This window comes from Pelodiscus sinensis, chromosome 5 (assembly GCF_052426305.1).
Source record: "Pelodiscus sinensis isolate ZL-2025 chromosome 5, ASM5242630v1, whole genome shotgun sequence".
Classification (NCBI taxonomy): domain Eukaryota; kingdom Metazoa; phylum Chordata; order Testudines; family Trionychidae; genus Pelodiscus; species Pelodiscus sinensis.
The window spans coordinates 41,668,078-41,688,549 of record NC_143056.1 but is presented as its reverse complement, the minus strand read 5'-3'; the positions used below and the strand labels follow the sequence as shown (position 1 = coordinate 41,688,549).

The 20,472-nt window shown below is 46.0% G+C and overlaps 1 protein-coding gene across 2 annotated transcripts in view; it reads right to left on the bottom strand.

Moving 5' to 3' along the window:
• Positions 1 to 20,472, bottom strand: part of SPTLC2 (serine palmitoyltransferase long chain base subunit 2) — a 164,092-nt gene that overhangs the window by 123,852 nt on the left and 19,768 nt on the right. For both annotated transcript variants that reach the window (XM_075926793.2, XM_075926794.2), the window contains exon 2: positions 3,457 to 3,651. In XM_075926793.2, the coding sequence (XP_075782908.2) occupies positions 3,457 to 3,651 (195 nt within the window). The remainder of the gene's footprint in view (positions 1 to 3,456; positions 3,652 to 20,472) is intronic.

The following is a 20,472-nucleotide window of genomic DNA, read 5'->3' as shown; positions in this document are numbered from 1 at the left end:
GAGAGGAAGGGGGTTGGTTTGGCAGACCTGCTCTGACCAGTTTGCCATATCTGGTCTGTATTCTTTCTAGGGCCCATTGATCCACGTTTCTGGGATTCCAGGCCAAGGAGAAAGCGGCGAGGCTGTTTTCAAATAGTTATGTGCTTGGTTGTATATGCCTTGGAAAAATCTGCTTTTGTACCTTCGACCGAACCTCAGTTTCACTGACATGAGGCCTTGGGTTGATGATTGCTCATTTGATGATCTGCGCCTAGTTTGACTCATACGCCCTTCGCTCTTATGGAGTCCTTGTTGTGTATCCCTAATTGTCTGAACCTCTGTTCCTATTGTTTGTATTGCTTCTTCTTGGCTCCAGGCAGCTGTATCCCTAGGGTGTGGAGCATCACCCTGGGGTCCTTCAATGCATGGAAAGCTGAGCTTTGTTGCCTCTGCCGGAGCTTCTCCCCTCTTGGATGGGAGATGCTGGACAGCCGACGGAACCTCCCTGGGGAACCCAACAGCTGCACCATGACATCTGTTTCCTCTGTACTGTGGATGGCCTGAACCTGGCCGCTTGTCCGCTGTCTCTTAATGAAGCCTGCAACCTGATGTGATCTGAACTGCTCCCTCACATCCTCTGGTATACATTGAATAAAGGAATGCAATGATTCAACCGAGTTGTGAGTATTTTGCCAGTAGGCCACCTGATTCGCAATGCACAGCCAGAGGGAGGAGGCTGAGGAGCAGACTTTCTTGCCCAGAGAGTCCAGCCTTTGTCTCTTTATGGTGGCTGTATGGTGGTGTTCTGGGTACTGCTGGTGCTTCCCCCTCTGGTTGGCTGCTTCAGTCATTAGTAAAATAGGGGAAGCAGGAGAGAAGAGGAGTTCGACCTCTGTGGAGGCGACATAATAGTTCTGAACTAGCGTTTATGATATTGGAAGCACCGATGCCAGAGTTTTCCAGATTAACTTAGCTGGCTCCCTCAATGGTTCGTTCCTTGGAAAAGCCAACGTAGTATGTTGAGGTAAACTGAGTATGCTCATGAGATCATATCTGGTCTCGTTTCCCTATCATGGAGTAAGAATTATTGGGTGGAATAGAAGAGCCTGTGTCGCATCCTCCCTAAGCGAAACGCTGTCACAGTAGGTTTGGTCCCAGTCAGCTTGGATTCAGGAAGTCACATGAGCAGACTGTGCTCCAACAGCATAGCGTGCTGAACTACTGAGTTGGTACAGAATCCCAGGGTCCCAAGAGGCCCATGGCGGGGGGGGAGGGGCATTGGTGGAGGCATCCACTGTGCCCTCTGCCCTTTCTACCCCCATCGTTGAGGCGCTCCCGCATATAAAGGGACTCTGTGCTGGCCCCTTGGCTGCTCCTCCTCGTCATGAAATCTAGCAGATATACGTGATGCTGGTGTAATGGAGAACAGGGGACCTCTAGCCTGTGGGGTAACATCAGTACCGACTAATGGTGAGCATGGTACCGATCCTACTGCAAGGGCTGCCCGTCACGAGCCTTGGAACCAGAGGCATTGCTATGCAGTCCCATACAGCTGCCCGCATCGGTACCATTGGCGCTATGAAGTGCATCGGTACCGAGCGTGTGCTTAAGCGTGGCATTCTGCTGCACTGCAGCTTGCCGGTTCCCCCACGGTACCGGTTCCCCCACAGGTACCACATTACTGCGTGGAGAACATGAAGTGTCGCCAGCGGCTCAGTGCTTCCTATTAGGATCACAGCTTCTCATTTAGCCGGAGCCCTCATCCCGCTTTTAAGAGCCTTACCTGGTGGCACTCTGATCAGCCTCCTCCGTTTGTCAGAGAGGCTGAAGCTCAGCGGGGGACCAGGAGCGTTGCATGCTTGACTCCGGATACTGCTCTGCAGCATGTCACTGAAAGGGAGTGCTCGTCCTGCCCTCCTCCCCAAGAGCGTTATCTCTAGGGTGGGGTCAAATGAGGCTGCGACTCAGCCACGGTCTCCATGTGATGCTGCTGCCCCGAGAGCACGGGCGAGCTTGTACCAATGAGGGCAGAGACTGAGATGATGGTCTGGCCCGAGGCAACACAGGCACTGCTTGTGCCTGTCTGCTGCTGCGATTGCCGTCCTGCACTCTGTGGCCGAGAGATGTAGGTAGAAATGTTGGGGGTTTTTTTTTCCCACCGTCTCTTCGGCAGGCAGGATGCAGCAAAGGCGCCCATGCGCCGCTTTGCCTGGTCGCCTTTCATGCTAGGTGTGTAGGCATGACAGTGTTACCTGCATGCTGTTCGCGGAGGAGCGGACCGTGGCTGAAGCGGCCACGTGCCGCTTCGCCCGCTAGCTTTCCCTTTTCTGCTTCTTTATTTTTTAAATTCCCCTCCCCCCCCCTTACTTTGGCATTTGGGAGACTGGTGGAAGTGCGACTGATGCCGGTGGCAGTAGAGAAGGAACTGAGGGATGGCTGCCAGCTCATGCCCAACTGTCACTTTCAGCAATAGTGCAATAGCGCAGCATGTGCTGGCAGCCAGAAGACTGCTAGCAGAGGTCTCCGGGCCAGGTGTGCAGTGGCACTGACACTTAAGTGGAGTGCCCACGGGGACCCTCAAAGAAAAAGTCTTACTATCATCCGGAAGCCATTCAATAAAGTTTTTCATTTGGTCAAAGTGGTTGCATGTGTATTTCGCACAGTTGGTTATTAGGAGGGAGGCCAATGAGTAGGATTTCCTCCTCAGGATATCGAGTCTCTTCCATTCCTACTGTCAGCTCCTGTTGCATGGTCAGATGCTTCAGCTGAGTGAAGGTTGGTACCACTTGTGCTGTGTGTTGTGACTGCGCTAAGGAGTCTGCCCATACTCTGGATGCAGACAGTACTGAGGAGATCTCTATGACCTTTGTCGATACCGATTTTGATGGTACATGTACCAACGGTTCAGAGCGCCTTTTGTAAACCATGACGAAAACTATTTAACAACAACAACTACAGTATTACATTTTTGAGTAATGCACGGAGCGCTGCTGTGCTGTGACCAAACCAGGAGCTGATGAGAAGGAACTGACAGGCGGTTGATGGCGTGCATGCATCGGTACATTTGCTATGATGCGGGCAATGCTGCACACATGTGCCGCCCCTCGGGAGAAGGGGGTACTGCTGCTACAAAGTTCTGGTTCCAAGCACCCGGGCATCAAGACACCTACAGTGAAGAGCACACACGAACATGCCTCAAAGAAGAGGAAATAGTTATCAAATGTGGACATTAAAATGATCACTGGTTGGCCTCAGAATTAACACCTCTTTGGGATTACTGAGGTAATTGATTAGCACCTCAGTGCTATCATTTCAAGCTGTCTACAGATTCATTTAACCAGCTGTACAAAGGCTTGTATTTGGGGGGTTCTTTGTGCATCTATTTGGACTACAAATAGAAACATTTTAAATTAGTATAGCTGGCTGACATCCCACTGTACACCAACTCAATCCCACCCAAGCCTATCCAGCAACTACCTTCTGTTCCGCTCTCTCTGCTGCATGGTGACACTTCTCAATCTTCCACTGTCGTAGAAAGTCTCGCAGATACCCAAAGAGGGTGAGAACACCATAGCCCACGTACGTTAGTACAGCAACCAGCATAGGTGTTTCTTCAAAAGCTTCATTAAAGGGTCTTTTATATAATCCTCCATTTTGGGCAATGTGATGAATCTAAGAGAGAAGGTTAAAATTGAAATTAGAATTTACTATCATGGAAAAAAAAAAATCTGTGTTCAGAGATCTTATGGCACCCACTCAGAGCACTGCTACGTTACAAATGTACAATAGTACTGGGGCAAGATTTTTTACTGAATTTAAAGAACCAAGCAATTTCAACCTGACTGTAATGCTTGAGTCAAGTACTACTCTTAATAATGGGCACTAGACCCAACTTCTAACCCAGAGGTGGGCAATAATTTTTGGTGGGGGATGTCACATTATTTAGTTTTAAAGATCATTGCTGCACCCATGGGACATGGGGGGGATAGTTGCCCCAAAGTCTATACAAAAGGGGCCCCATGTGAGGTGTCACATGAAAGCTTATGTTCTGCTGATTCTGTATATGCTATTCATGTACTTGTATAACATCTGTATGTGGAGTTATAAATATGTACTCTGTGTTGATGCTGGAAAATTCTCTGTCTGAGACAGACCAACAGGCAAAGAATGTTCAGCCAGTGGCTATGGTAATTAGCAAGATGACAATGAATCTCTAGGTGCCAATACACACCTGAGGAATGTGACTGATACCTGCAAACCAGCCAGGGTATAATAGCTGCCAGCATGTGAAACAGAGATAGGTCGCTCGAGCATGTGACCTGCTCTGACCAGGAGGATGCCAGGAGAGGTATGCAAGTGTCATGTGGCACCCTCCATCTTGTCTTCAGTTAAGCTCCTGATCCCAGATGCAGCCTTGCAGGGAACAATGAGCTGTAAAGAACCGTGGACGCATCCTGACACAGGATGTACAGAGACTTATAAGATAGCAGAAATGTTATAAACCGCTAAGAGCCTGCACTGAACTTGGTGATTCGATGCATGTAATGTATTCTCCTTACTCTCATGCTTTTCTTTTAGTAAAAAAACCTTTAGATTTTGGATTCTAAAGGATTGGCTCAGCATGATCTTGTGGGTAAAATCCAAAGTGTAAATTGATTGGGACCTGTGGCTGTTTTTTAGGACTGGAAGAACCCATTCGGGGTAGGTGAGATTGGGTTCTAAAACCCCCCCTCACCTGTGTGCAGGCCCGTGTTACCCACCACCTCTGTGATTCTTGGGGAACCAGAACATGGTCGCCTGTCAGCCTTGTGCTCTTGGGGAGTCAGGGAGTGACATTCATGGAAAACCATCCCCCTCCCTCAGGCCTCTGCTAGAATCAAAGACAAAGCAAAGAAAAGGCCGGGGGAAGACACACCTAAACTGCTTCAGACAAGGGTGATACAATTAAGGAAACACCCCAGCCTCATTTACATTAAAGATGGAACAGAGGGACATCTCATTAGCATACAGAATGGAGAGCAGCTCTTCCAAGGCAGGAACTGCACTGAACTATGGGACACCGAAAGCAGAGAAGCACTGCCTGATGGGAAATCCCTGCTCCAGATGCTAATGAACCTAGGCCTGCTCACACCCAAATTAGTCATTATCAGACCAATTCTAGTAACGATCCTATTGACATCTAAAATACTGAAACTGCCAAGTTGCATTGTGAGCTCGTTCAAGGAACATCACCCATAACCAGGGGTGATCAGTCTCTATTGTCTCTCCTCTTTCTCTTTGAACTATCCCTATAAAACTCCTATCCTTGCCCCAAGAAAACTGTTCTGATACCTGGACTTAAACTGCGTCAGTTCCATTGAGACTTCGTCATCTCCTGTCTGATCGTGCTGGGGGCTCTGTCCTGCTTTTCTCCTGCCCTCTGGACCCCCGGCTACCATCATCATCTGGGAACCCCGATCAGTGCAAGCTCCGTGGAGTGGTGAGGTCTCTCTCTCTCTCTCTCTCTTTTTCTCTCTCTCTCAACTATCTCTCTAAGCATAGCCTCCTGACCCTGCCCTGTGTAAACTGTTATATGGTTACCTAACATTTGTAAGCAGCTTCAATTTAGATTTAATATTGTAATTGTTAGATTTAATATTGTAACTGTTTGATATCTATTCACTACTCAGAAATAAATCACTTTCATTGTTAAACTGGTTGCTTCTCTCTCTTTCTTTCTCTTTTGCTCACTCTTCCTTAAGGGGTGTTGTTTTGGCTTCCCCATTCGCTCTGCAACAACGCTTCTTGTACCCAAGCAAAAGATCCCTGTAGTGCCCAAAATCCTGTGGGGTTTGCTCATCGTGTGGTTTACCTGTGAATGACTGTGGTGTGAAAGTGGGGATAAGGGGTGCTGAACCTGGGGGCTTATGAGGATGGCAGCTTAAAGTGCTGTTTAATCCAGCCCACGGAGTCCAAAGGCACATGAGGGTGCAGTGCGGCATTGCTGTGAAACCCAGCCAGCTGAGTCCAGGGACATATGAGGGGGTCAGCTTGTGAGTGCTGAGTACCCAGTCCTCTCAGACGTGCTCTGATTAGTGGGTGTGAGTGTCTGTGTGTGTTGCTAAGGTGGGAAGAACCCCATCCTGAGGAACCTAGTTCCTGCAGGAGAGCTCCAGTGGGAGGGGGAATTGGCAGCAGGGAGAATTCAGCTCCATATGAGAGCCCAAGTAAGCACCAACAGCACACTAATAGAACTGTCAACCTTCCCCCAGTCCCATAAGGGTAACCCTGATAAATGAGCATACCCCAGAGTATTGGGCAAATCTGGTAACAAATTGGTGGAGGAACGTGGGCAGCACGTGATCCTGATCACGGGGTACTTGTTGAGTAGTTGCTGCAGAGTGGGGAAACTGAGGCACAGGGTTTTTTTTTTGTTTCCTCTTTTCTCTTTCCTTTTTGTTGTTGTTGTTGTCTTTTAGTGAGCTGCTTCTATCATTTCTATAGACTACTTGGTAAAGTTCTGAGTAGTTGCTCCAGAGTGGGGAAACTGAGGCAGCGGCCTGAGTCAGTTTTTTTTTCTATTTTTTTTTTAATCCTTTTATTGAGCTCCTTGTATTATTCACATAGAATACTTGAAAAAGTTCTGAACTATGCTTGGAATTATTGTAGCTGAACTGTGCTTGGAATTAATGTGGTAACTAGTCAGAATTGTGCTTGGAATTATTGTAGAATTATTGCAGAGTTGTGCAAATAGGAATTAATGTGGTAAAGTTTCTGAATTGTGCTTGGAATTTTTGTAGAACTGGAACTAGGAATTAATGTGGTAACAGTTCTGAATTGTGCTTGGAATTTTTGTAGCTAAACTATGCTTGGAATTATTGTAGAACTGTGCATTTAGGAATTTTTGTAGAACTGGAACTAGGAATTAATGTTGTAACAGTTCTGAATTGTGCTTGGAATTATTGTGGGACTGTGCAATTGAAAGTTAAATATTGGGCTTGAAAGTAAATGTTTATGAGTTATATTGACTGCAGGTAAAAGATAACTAGTGAAATAAGGAAAGTAGAGATGTCTGAGAGAACCCCTTTGGCTGCTCGCTTGAGACAGGAGAAAACCAATAGGTTAGAGAGATGGGTAATGAAGAAGGGGAAATGTCCCTGGGAAAGAGGGTGCTTTAAGGGTGAGGATCCCCTGCTTGAAGCAAGTTTGAGCTTTGAACAATACTGCACAACCATTAAACCACGAGGTAGTGCAAAAGATGCAGCTGCTGCATGGGCATTGTTTTATGCATGTCTGGACATGGCTGAAATGGTAAAGGGAAGGCAGGAATTGGAGCTGGAGAAAAAGCAGTTACAACAGCGTTTGGACAAATGTGAGATGGATGGATGTGAATTTATAGCAGAAAAGCTTAAAATGGTGACTTTACTTAGAAATATGCAAGAGGAAAGGGACAAGGCCAATATGGCTGCAGAACAGTACAGAAAAGAGTTGTCTCACACTAAAATGTTGTTAGAGGAAGCACGAGCAGCAACTCGCTTTCTAGCAGATGAAAACAAGGCAGCTAAGGCAGCAGCCAGCCATCAGAAGTGTGAGGCAGAGATCAGTAAACTGCATGCCCAACTTAGTGCCCATAAGGGGGTGGTAGCAGCTGTAAGGTTAAGAGAGGACTGTGATTGGGAACCTCCTACAAAAATAGAAATACTCCCTGATACTGAACCCCAAACCCCATTTAACCCCCAGTGGTCTCACAGGCACAATGTTGCCCCTGTTTCCACAAGGGAAGTGAAACACATAGTTGCAGGAGCTGACCTTCCCACAACAGAGCTAGTCACCGATGTAACAAGGTGGTCTCCTAGCCAGGCCAAGGCTATTGCTGAGAGGCTGGGACCACTGAACGGTGACACAGCTGTGGCATGGATGGCTCGCATTTGGCAAATGTACCCCTCTGCTGATGGCATGGACCTTACCCAGTTGGCTCAGTTATGTGCTTCTCCTGGTGATGCAGATGCTCTGGACATAGGCATAGGTTCATGGGAGCGGACTGCCCCTGGGCCCCGGGAATGGATGATAAGTGCTCTCAAAATATTACTGCCTGCTTCTTCCCTTAAAAAACTCTATATTCTGGAAGAGCAGAAACCTGGAGAGGCCCCTGAAGCTTACCTAATTCGCAAAAAGATGCTGGCAGCTCTCTCTGATTCATTGCCCCAAACAGAAGAGAACGGAATTATCACTTATCAGTATCAGGGACATGAATTGGTACAGAGCACTTATGCAGGTCTCAATTCCCAGACAAAAATGACCATGGGGGCTGTGGATTTGGAACACCTTACATGGAATGAGCTAGTGGCAAAAATTAAACAGGTAGGAGATTTGTTAAGAGAGACTGGTGTTTTAAAAAAACAGATCAGCAAAAAGACTAACTGTGAGCCTGTACAGGCTATTACTTTTGCAAATAATGGTCCCCATTCTGCCAGTCGCACTCCCAGTGGTAGTCCCCCTACTTCCCACCGTATTGGGCAGCGCCGACCCAAGGAGACCCTTAGGAATGTGATCTGGATGGAGCTAGTAAAGTTAGGGGAAGACATGAGGAAATATGATCGCCAGCCCCTCAGCACTCTAATTAATGCTTTGTCTCAGGTTACACGGAGAACAGAGTTGATGGAGGGAGCCCCACCCCGGCCCACTGCTCCAGTGAGGAGTGAGTCCCCAACACTCACTCCCTGTCAAAACCAGAATCCTGCCTCCTCTTCTGAGTGCAGGCTTTCAAGGGAGTCAGCTAATCAATAGGGGTGCCCTGTTCCCCGTGGGCCTCCCCAGCTGATTGCAAGACTTCATTGTGACAGGTGGGGGAGACCAACTGTAAGGGCTACAGTGGGGAATCCAGGGACTTTAGCCCAGCTGCTAGTGGACACAGGAGCCTCAGTAAACATTCTGAGTCCTCGGTGGATCTCGGGAGGGAGACCCACCACTAAACAGGCTCAGCTCAGTGGGTGTGGGGGAGAAATCCAGGAAACACCTGTTTGGCAGGATGGTCCCTTGCTAGTAGACAGACTACAGGGACAAATAGAATGCTGTGCTCATGAGGGAAACGAGAAGGGAATTTTAGGGGTACCTTTCCTCCGAACATTTCAGTTGACTGTGGATCTGGCTAATGGTGTGTTATGGAGGTTAGAAGAGGGGCCTGCAGAGATCTCAGCTGTGCACCGTTGTGCTGCTATAAAAGCACCCACATTAACTCTAGCCCCCATTAGGGATCCATGGGTACAAGAATTTCCCACTGTATGGACTAAAAATAAGGCAGAGTGTGGGAAAATTGATGCAGAAGTTTTAATCGAAGGAAAAGATCCTCCTCCCCAAAGGCAATACAAGTACCCAGTGGCAGCAGAGGAAGGCATTAAAAATACTATAGACTGTCTCTTGGAACAAGGGGTGCTGGTGCCTATGCAGAGTGTCTGCAATTCACCCGTGTGGCCTGTCCTTAAGGCAGATGGGGTCACTTACAGAATGACAATAGACTTCCGTGCCTTAAATGCGGTTACCCCTGCAACTGCCCCTGTGGTAGCTAAATACAATGAAATAGTAGCAGCAGTAGCAGCTGGCTCAAAATGGTTTTCCGTGATCGATTTGGCTAATGCTTTTATGGCTATACCCCTCCACCCTTCTTGTTGGTATAAATTTGCTTTTACATATAGGGGCCAACAGTATGCTTTCACCCGGGCCCCCCAAGGTTTCCATTCTTCCCCTAGTATTTGTCATGCCCATGTCACTAAAATGTGGGACCAGTTGCATCCTGGACACTTCTCATATGTAATTTCATATGTGGATGACATCCTAATACACACCCCCACTCCAGAACTGAACAGGGAAATCACTAGGGAGGTATTGAATATAGTGCAGGAAACTGGATTTAAGGTAAACAGAGAAAAGGCTCAGCTAATACAACAAAAGGTGAAATACCTGGGTGTGTGTCTTGGGGATGAAGGCCGGACACCTGATCAACAAAGGGTAGAAATGATAGGAAAGCTACCTGCCCCGACTGACACACACTCCCTGAGAGCCCTTGTGGGAACTTTTAATTTTTCCAGAGAGTTTATTGAAATGTTCTCTGACAAAGCTAAGCCTCTCTATCAATTATTGAAGAAAAACAGGATTTGGGAATGGGGACCAGACCAACAAACTGCCCTGGCCACCTTGAAACAAGATTTGGCTAAGGCTCCTGCCCTGGCTTACCCCGATCCTGCCCTGCCCTTTGTGATTCAACTAGCCTCCTCAGAAACAAGCATTGGAGCTACTCTCCACCAAAGGCAAGGTGACAAGCTCAGAGTTATTGCATATGCCTCCAGGCTCCTGGATCAAACAGAGCAAGGCTTTACCCCCTGTGAAAGAGAGTGTCTTGCCCTGGTCTGGAGTCTCTCACATTGGGAATTTATTATTGGGGGGTCCAAGGTCATTGTTCAGACCGTGCACTCCCCACTTAAGTACATCATATCAGGAAAAATACAGGATGGCCAGGTCTCTAACCCCCGTATTGCTCAGTGGACCCTCACCCTAGTAAACCGAGGAGTTGAGTTTAAAAAGGAGCAAGCTGTTTCGCCAGCCCCATATGGACTAATCATAGAAGGAGAAGAACATACCTGCCCTCTGCCCTTTCTAAAACACCTTGAGTGGCCAGTCAAGGGAGGCATGAATCTTGCAGATGCTAAACAAAAAGGATTTGCAATTTGGTTTACAGATGGCTCAAGTTTCTACCATCAGGGTCACCCCCGAACAGGGTATGGAGCCATCCGCATCAATGATGTGGAGATGCTACAAGGACCAGTTCGCCCCCATTCAGCCCAAGCAGCCGAAGTTGAGGCAGTTAGAGCTGTCCTAGCTTATGAATCCCGGGACACCTCTGTCACTATTTACACTGACTCGGACTGGACTGCCAGAGCAATCACTGTGTGGCTCCCCCTTTGGCTGGGCAGAGAAATGCTAGCTGCAGATGGGCGTGTCATTTCTCATGCAGACAAATGGAGACAGATAGCAAATCTAATTAAGGAAAGAACTGGAGACACTTGGGTGACTCACACAAAGGGACATCAGAAAAATCACTCAGAAGAAGCACATTGGAACAACAGAGCTGATGCCTTAGCCAAAGCTGCTGCTATCAGTGACCATAACAAAGACACAGACCAGGTGGAGCCAATAGAGGCAGTAACTACTCGGGGAAAACTTTTAGGTCAAGGAATAGATACCTTAGACTTGGGTACCCTTCAAGATGGGGATACAGAAATTCAGTCCCTAGCCAAGAAAGGGAAAGATCACACAGGAAAATACAGGATTGAGCAGGTAGAAGATGTCTGGTGGGCAGTGGATGCAGGTGGTGAAAGGCATTGGATAATCCCCAATCAGGTACGGGGAGACCTGATTCAATTTGTGCATGAGCAAGGACATAAAGGAAAACAAGATACCTTAAATAGAGTCAAGGATACAGGATGGTGGCCAGGCATGAAAACAGACATAGATCAGTGGTGTGATAATTGTCTGCAGTGTGCCATGGTTAATGCCGATCGCCAGGTTCAAAAAAATGCATTAGGACACCAAAGAATAGAAGGTCCCTGGTCTCGGATCCAGATAGATTACATAGGCCCTTTACCCACCACAAGTAGGGGGAATAAATACTGCCTAGTAATAGTAGATCCCTTCTCTAAATGGGTGGAAGCCATCCCCACTAAAACCAACACTGCCGCAGTCACTGCTAAGCAGCTCTTTAATATAGTTTTCTCCAGAATGGGTATTCCGAGAGAAATTGATTCAGATTTAGGATCCCATTTTGTGGGAGAGGTTATGCAAGAGCTATGTAGGGCTTTAGGCATTAAGCAACGTTTCCACATAGCAGGACACCCAGAGTCTTCTGGACAAGTTGAACGAACAAATCGTACATTAAAGGAAGCTCTAAAGAAACAAGTAAAGAGCTCAGGAAAGGATTGGGATGAAAAATTACCAATCATTTTGATGGCTCTAAGAGGCTCAAAAGCAATTCATGGGTACACTCCCTTCAGAGTTATGACTGGAAGGCGAATGCGCATGCCTGAAAGCTGGTGGTTGGGAGTAGAACTGCCTGGTGCCTGGGAAGGGAAAGTGGTAACAGATGAGTGGGTGCAAACCTTGGTAGAGACTCTAGCTGCATTGCACAAGCAAGTGGCCACCCAGTTAGGCATAGTGCAGCAAAACATGGACAAAAAACTAGGCTGGGGAAAATCTCCGGTATTATGGGAATTAGGCCAACCAGTAATGTACAGAAAGTTTTCAGCAAAACAGCATTCTCTGACACACACCTGGGATGGCCCCTGCTTCATTGTGAATCGGGCTAGCCCCAGTGTTGACCAGGTAGAAATTCTGAATTGGAAAAATGGGAAACCCTGGCAGAAATGGTTTCATTCTTCACAAATCAAAGAGTGGAAAGATAAACCACCTGACCTGCAAGGAATAGCATAACTGACTTCTCCGTCCTGCCAGCCACCCTTCTTGACTAGCAAGAAGGAACAGCTTGGGGCTGTTAAACAAATACATGTCAGCTAGGCTTGTCAGTGCCTACCCTGATGCTGAAGCAGGAACAGGCCAAAGAAGTACTGGACTTATTATGGCCATTCTTATATAGGCCACTATTCCATGTTCACTCTGTAATAATCATTTCCGATTCTCCCCGTATATACGGGGGGAGTGTGGAGTTTGTTTTCTCTTTTCTGCCCTTTCACAGATCCTGAACAAGAGCCATGACAGCCCACTGTTGCCCCAGCACTCTCCTGGCCCTAAGTATCTGGAGTCTGATGCTACACAAGCTCTATGCTGGACCTGTGATCCCCCTGAACCTACGAAGGTGCCTGCTTGCTGAAATGGGAGCAACCCCCTGGCCCTGCAGTGTCACTATCAATTCCATGCTATTGGCAACTCCTCAGGGTACTCCTGGGAAAGTGGCCAATTGTACACAGGTTGCCACCGGAGAGTCACTCAAGTTTTGCTATGAAACTAAGACCACACCAGATTCCATCCCCTTATTCTGTAAGCCGTTGTGGTCTCGAAAGAGACACCTGCCATCTGATGCCACTAATGACAGCCTTCCAGGTGGTGAAAGGTACTGAATAATCCTGGTTTCTTTAGAAGTTTGGGTACCAGCCATGCTGCAGCTGTCTCTAATCACACCCACCAGCAAGAATATCACATGGTTCCTTGTAAACTGGGAACCACTGAACTGGACTGTAGCGGGGCATGATCTGATTCAGCAAGGTCCCCCAAACGGGATTGTGGAGACCAAGCATTGGAGGAACATGATTGTTTCTTCCCACAACTGGGAAATAAAATCTCACTGTTCCTTTGATGTTATCTAGAAAGATGGGTTTGTTATTGTCTATTGTTAAAGCATGTGTGCGTGTAAAAACAAGATTGTACTAATTACATTTGTAATTATTGTACTATTGTATTAATTAATGGACATTGGATCCAACTCATGGTGCCTTACATTAATCACCATTTCTGTGATATAACTACAATTGTTAGATATAACCACAATTGTTAGCTGCGATAGCAAGTTTACTGTGCCTATATGGACTGTACAGCATCTCAAAGCCTACCCTGAGTTATACAAGGAGATCTCTCCCATTGCACTGGGAATGGGTCTCAATGTTATTAAGGTACTATTAAATCATCTCTCCTTACAACACAAGCTTCAGAAGCGCCAAACTCTGGAGATCTCTAGGCTAGCAGCTACAGCTGCAGACACAGGCCATCACTCCTGGTCGGAGACATTGCTTGGGTGGAGCCCCAGTGCAACTGGTCTTTTAAATATTATGCTTCACCCCATTGTGGTGATCATTGGTTTCCAAATTATACTAGTAATTGGTCTGATTCTACTGGTTTGCTGGATCCAACGACTGATGCGACAACTACAATGGATTGAAGACCAGACTCACTACCATGGACTAAGGATGTGATGGGGATACTTGCTCAGCGCAAGCACCCCATCAACGGGGGGACTTGTTACCCACCACCTCTGTGATTCTTGGGGAACCAGAACATGGTCGCCTGTCAGCCTTGTGCTCTTGGGGAGTCAGGGAGTGACATTCATGGAAAACCATCCCCCTCCCTCAGGCCTCTGCTAGAATCAAAGACAAAGCAAAGAAAAGGCCGGGGGAAGACACACCTAAACTGCTTCAGACAAGGGTGATACAATTAAGGAAACACCCCAGCCTCATTTACATTAAAGATGGAACAGAGGGACATCTCATTAGCATACAGAATGGAGAGCAGCTCTTCCAAGGCAGGAACTGCACTGAACTATGGGACACCGAAAGCAGAGAAGCACTGCCTGATGGGAAATCCCTGCTCCAGATGCTAATGAACCTAGGCCTGCTCACACCCAAATTAGTCATTATCAGACCAATTCTAGTAACGATCCTATTGACATCTAAAATACTGAAACTGCCAAGTTGCATTGTGAGCTCGTTCAAGGAACATCACCCATAACCAGGGGTGATCAGTCTCTATTGTCTCTCCTCTTTCTCTTTGAACTATCCCTATAAAACTCCTATCCTTGCCCCAAGAAAACTGTTCTGATACCTGGACTTAAACTGCGTCAGTTCCATTGAGACTTCGTCATCTCCTGTCTGATCGTGCTGGGGGCTCTGTCCTGCTTTTCTCCTGCCCTCTGGACCCCCGGCTACCATCATCATCTGGGAACCCCGATCAGTGCAAGCTCCGTGGAGTGGTGAGGTCTCTCTCTCTCTCTCTCTCTTTTTCTCTCTCTCTCAACTATCTCTCTAAGCATAGCCTCCTGACCCTGCCCTGTGTAAACTGTTATATGGTTACCTAACATTTGTAAGCAGCTTCAATTTAGATTTAATATTGTAATTGTTAGATTTAATATTGTAACTGTTTGATATCTATTCACTACTCAGAAATAAATCACTTTCATTGTTAAACTGGTTGCTTCTCTCTCTTTCTTTCTCTTTTGCTCACTCTTCCTTAAGGGGTGTTGTTTTGGCTTCCCCATTCGCTCTGCAACAACGCTTCTTGTACCCAAGCAAAAGATCCCTGTAGTGCCCAAAATCCTGTGGGGTTTGCTCATCGTGTGGTTTACCTGTGAATGACTGTGGTGTGAAAGTGGGGATAAGGGGTGCTGAACCTGGGGGCTTATGAGGATGGCAGCTTAAAGTGCTGTTTAATCCAGCCCACGGAGTCCAAAGGCACATGAGGGTGCAGTGCGGCATTGCTGTGAAACCCAGCCAGCTGAGTCCAGGGACATATGAGGGGGTCAGCTTGTGAGTGCTGAGTACCCAGTCCTCTCAGACGTGCTCTGATTAGTGGGTGTGAGTGTCTGTGTGTGTTGCTAAGGTGGGAAGAACCCCATCCTGAGGAACCTAGTTCCTGCAGGAGAGCTCCAGTGGGAGGGGGAATTGGCAGCAGGGAGAATTCAGCTCCATATGAGAGCCCAAGTAAGCACCAACAGCACACTAATAGAACTGTCAACCTTCCCCCAGTCCCATAAGGGTAACCCTGATAAATGAGCATACCCCAGAGTATTGGGCAAATCTGGTAACACCCGGGGCTGACTGGGGCATAGGAAGAGCTGGGGTATCAGAGGGGTTTTGCTTGTGAGGCTGCTGGCTGGCCAGACTAGCAGCTGAAGTGCTCCGTGTGACTGGTTTGTGGCCTATTTGGGAAAGGTCTCCCTTCTGGGGCTCTAAGGAGCCCCGAGTTTTGAGCAATTCACCCTGACCGGACACCCTCAGCTGTGCCCAGAACCGGGTTCATCCTGTCACGGGGGACCACTCTAAGGTCTTGGAAAGTGGTTAAGGGCTGAACTTTTCTGCGGAGGGGATGCAGGGTCTAGGATAGAGGCTGGTTGCATAAGGGTGCAAGGCGTAAGGGACTGGGATGCAGGAGATGGTGTGAGGTCACACAGAGTTTGGGTGAAGGAGGGGATTGTGACCTGGGTCAGCAGACTGGGGTGTAAGGTCAGGGAGTATGGGTGCAGGAGAAAATTCTGGAAGGGAATTGTAAACCTGGGAAAAGGAGGTGCAGACTGCAGAGGGTTTGAGTGGTGACCTGAGGCAAGGGAATGGGGTGCAGTATCTAGGAGAGGATAAGGGTGCAGGAGAAGATTGTGGCCTGAGGGAAGAATGCAGGAAGGGGTACACCGTCTGGGAAGGAGTTGTGACCTGGGGCAGGTGGGTGTAGAGGGTTTGGATGGTAACATGGAGGAAGGAATTGGGGTATAGGAGGGGAAGGAGTGCCAGAGACAAGCTCTGGTTGGGAGGCACTTACCTAAGCACCTCCCAGCCAGCAGCCTCACAGCACCCCCCCCCCCCCCCCCGAGGCAGGCTGGACTGCCCGCCTGCTGCAGCCCCAGACCGCCTGAAGCTACAGGCCTGGTTTAAGCGGTGTGTGAAAAACTACTGCATGTTTGTATTTGGAGGGAAAGAGGCCAAATGTCAAAAGGGGACAATAGAGATCAGTGGCCAGGAGTATCTGGAGCCAAGATGATAAAGTTTTTTGATGTCAAAACACGTAGAACAATTCAGCATCAATCATGCCTAATCTTATGGTAGGGCTGGACTTGTCCCTCCGCTAACCTGAAAAAAATGTGCAATAAAGGGATGCTGTTATACTAACGACTGCTACCAAAGACAAACCACCCAGTCAATTCTTGCATTAAAAAGATGTTTTACTCTTCTCTGCTGGCACAAACAGGCTGAAAACTGTAGATTCTATTTAAATGCTCTCATGATATCATTTCTACTGAACGGAGAGCTGGTCTGTTTTTGCAAGGAAAGTCATGCTTTGTGAGAGGAGTGTCCACAAACTAAGCAATGATGATCTTAGTGAGACTTCTTGAAAGATAGCTTGTCAATTAAAACACGTTCAAAGGACACTGTGGCTTGCAATATGTCAAACCAACCTTCTCCAACTTATTTGAGTATGTTGTTTGCTTCAGTATCAAGATGTCACAATCTGACAAGAGCTAGAAAGGAAGTGTTCTAATAATCCATGTCCCACATATATTATCCACAGACTACAATGCACATGCTACACATTTCTGACACACTGCCCAGGACACGCTGAAGGCCAGACCCCTTAAGTCCTTATCTAGGCAAAGGTCCATTCAAATCAATGAGATTTATATCTATCGGGAATGAGTTAATCCTGACATTCTCTGTATGCAATAAGATTTTTAAAGCTTTTTTTCCTACCTATATTTGCACCTTTATACAAATTTGAGAGAGTGTGATTGTGTCTTCAAAGCTTTTTTTTTTTGAAAACACATCATGTGGCTGTGAGGAGGATGTATTTATAATCAATTTGCTTTTAATTACTACATCTTAGACTTAGGTTTTTATCCCAAATGAGTCTGCTTTATACAGCTGTTGTGGTTAACTTGGTACACTGAAAAAGACTTCCATTTACAGCTTTACTGTTCAATTTTTCATGAAGTTGTTCCTCCCAAAGAAGCAATTCTCAGCAAACTGATTTTAGGAGATGTCTCTGCAGAAAGAGTCAGCACATTCACTGCTGTCTGAAATAGCAATTAAGTGAAAACTTTCTTGAAACAACAAATGCATACTCCACAGAACACAGCACATAGCAGCAAGACCTTCAGGCAGTACAATTTTTAAAATGCTGACACCCTGACATTGAGAAATACTGCTCTACCCCTTTTCAACAAATTACACAGTAACACTGAATAGGTCAAACTCCTTAGAAACAAAAGCATGCCTTCCTTAAAGATGAGCAAGCTCCTTGGCCCAGGCACAACTTTCCCCATAACTATACACTCTAAGGGAATAAATGATAAGTTCTGATTTTCTAGGGATTTATGCAATACAAACCGTCTAGATATTGCTGCTGTGCAACCTCTGACATTCCTCCTGTAGAGCTTAGCAGGATGCTATGGACAGAGGTTTTCATCAAAATTTGAGAAGTGACTAGTTGCCCAACTTGGGAAACTTCACCAAAAAAATAATAAATTAGACAGCTCAGATTGGTTACCTAAATCAATCATTTCTGAAAATCTTGGTCTTTGTGTATTAAGATGAAATTACTCTTAAAAACTCAAGTTTTGGCAATACTTTATTAAGCTTTAGTAAAGACAAGAAAATACACCGTGTCAGACATGTTTAGTGATGGAACAGCTGTGATGAAGTAAAAAAATACAGGTTTTTATTTTCTCCAACATTATGCTATACCCAGATAAGTAGAGTAATTTGAAGTAAGCATGAATGAGGTCAGATTCGCCATACAAATCCCTTAACTCTACTACAATGAGAAATATTCCGTCTTTTAATTCATTAATTTTTCTTCCACCCATCAGAATTTCTTAACTACAGTATAATCCTCCCAACTCATTTTTAGGAACATGTCTCTCCTGAGATCTATGAGGGATCTGAGAGGAAATTTAACAGACACAAATCTTAACACAGAACCAGCAAGGAAAGGAAGAGAGGATCTGTTATTCAGCTAGTTTTAGATGTGAACAAAAAGGCTTTTCTGCCTTCCAAAAGTCTATTTAAGATAGTTACCTCTCTAATGCCCTTATTAATCCTCAAGGCAGATGAGGTCAGCTCCCTGCTCAGCCACTGTGTGCAATGACAACATCCATAGTTGCAAAGGACATAAAATGGGGAGCTTAGTCCTTGAGAGAAGGAAACCATTTTTAAGTAGTTTGTTCTAAGATTAACACTTCCACCACCTACCTTTACTTCACCCTGAAAGAACATCAATAAGAGTGTGTGCTGAATTTCTTGAAACTGTCACTCCCTCCCACTTGGAAGGGAATTGGGAGAATAATCTGAGTTCATCTGTTTGCCTCAAGGCTAGTCCCCTCACTATATCTTCATCCTAACAATTAACTAATCACATGTACAGACATAATTCCATTGGCTTCCCTCTCCAACAAGTAGAGACTTGCATCTTTATTCTATGATGCTATAGACTGAGTGAAGAGTGCTGAAGTCCTTGTCTACAACAGCATACAAGCTTCAGTCGAGCCCTTTCATAAGGCTCTACACAGGGGAATCATGCCTGTTTTCCAAGCATTCATCAAGTTGCCTATGCCTGCAAAACTTCGGCCAGCCCTCCAGCACTCTGTGGGTTTCTCTCAACTTTGCCAGTGAGAAAATGCTGAGGTCAACTAGGTCTCCTTCCTACACTCCTTGCTTTTTCTAGACATCTTGTTATTGCTTACTCTTTTGTAAAAGAAAGCATAGTAGTTTACATTTTTCAATCTTTGCTTTTTACTCTATCCACATTATGTAGCCCATTGCGCTTTAATTCAATTCCTTTTTAAGTGCATCATAGGTACAATAGTGATAGAGATGTAGCCGTATTAGTCTGGGGTAGCTGAAGCAAAACGCAGGACAATGTAGCACTTTAAAGACTAACAAGATGGTTTATTACCTCATTTATCTGAGTCTCCATTATCCATTTTAACAGAACCAAATGCTGTCCTTGCGACTGACAGTCTAAGCACCTCCAATTCTTTTGATTACAACAGTTTTTGTATTACCCCCTCCCCCAATCCTAATCAGATCAGAAACAGGGTTAGGCTGTGCTTAAAATTCACAGGGAGGCTTTTCCTCAGTAGATTTCAAAGTGCTATTTGTGGAGGAATGAGCATTACCACTCCCACTTTAAAGACTGTGAAACCAAAGATCAGAGAGATGACAGCCAACACTTGTAAATTAGCCTGGGCTCATGGGTTAGCTTTCCTGGTTATATGCAAGGACACCCCCCCCCCCCCCCCTCTGGAGCCAGTGCTCACAAAGTTGGCTCCTCACAGGCAAATCACCCCCCACTCCCATATGTAAACATGTAACTGCTGAAAATTTCAGCAGTTACAGGTTTAGCAAAAAACTCCAAACAAATACTTTAACATCCTTATTGTAAATTGTCAAAACCTAAACACTTCAATCCATAATCAGACATTTTAAAGTTTCTTATTTTCAGAGGGGCTGAGCATCCATAGCTGTATCTGAAGTCAATGCAAGCTCCAGATTCACAGCACCTCAGAAGAATGTTAGCTACCTGCTCGAAGTCAGGAGAAAAAGATGGAACAGAAAGCAAGTTTCTCAGTTCCAAAGCCTATGGGGCTCACTGTATTAAAAGATAATTGCCCAGAAACTCTCTTGTCCCCTTAAGCTTTGATTCCTGTCAAGTTGCACTCCCACTCAGTATCTACCAGTGCCAATAATGATCCAACCAGTGGACCAAATTCAGTGATTAATCCTGGTCACATGCCACTTGAGGTACATTGCACATATGTTAAGAAAAGCTTTGAAAGTCTCCTTACCCTTCAATAATTATTGCCATGTCCTACATAGCAAAGCAACCTGGAGACACATGAAATAAGTTCAGGATTTACAACAAATTGTGACTGCAGGAAGAAAAAGTCTGGAGAATTCAATAAGTAATTAAATAAGGGCAATGTAAAGGCAGTATCTGTATATGTGAGAAATTCCATCGACTACTCAACTAGTA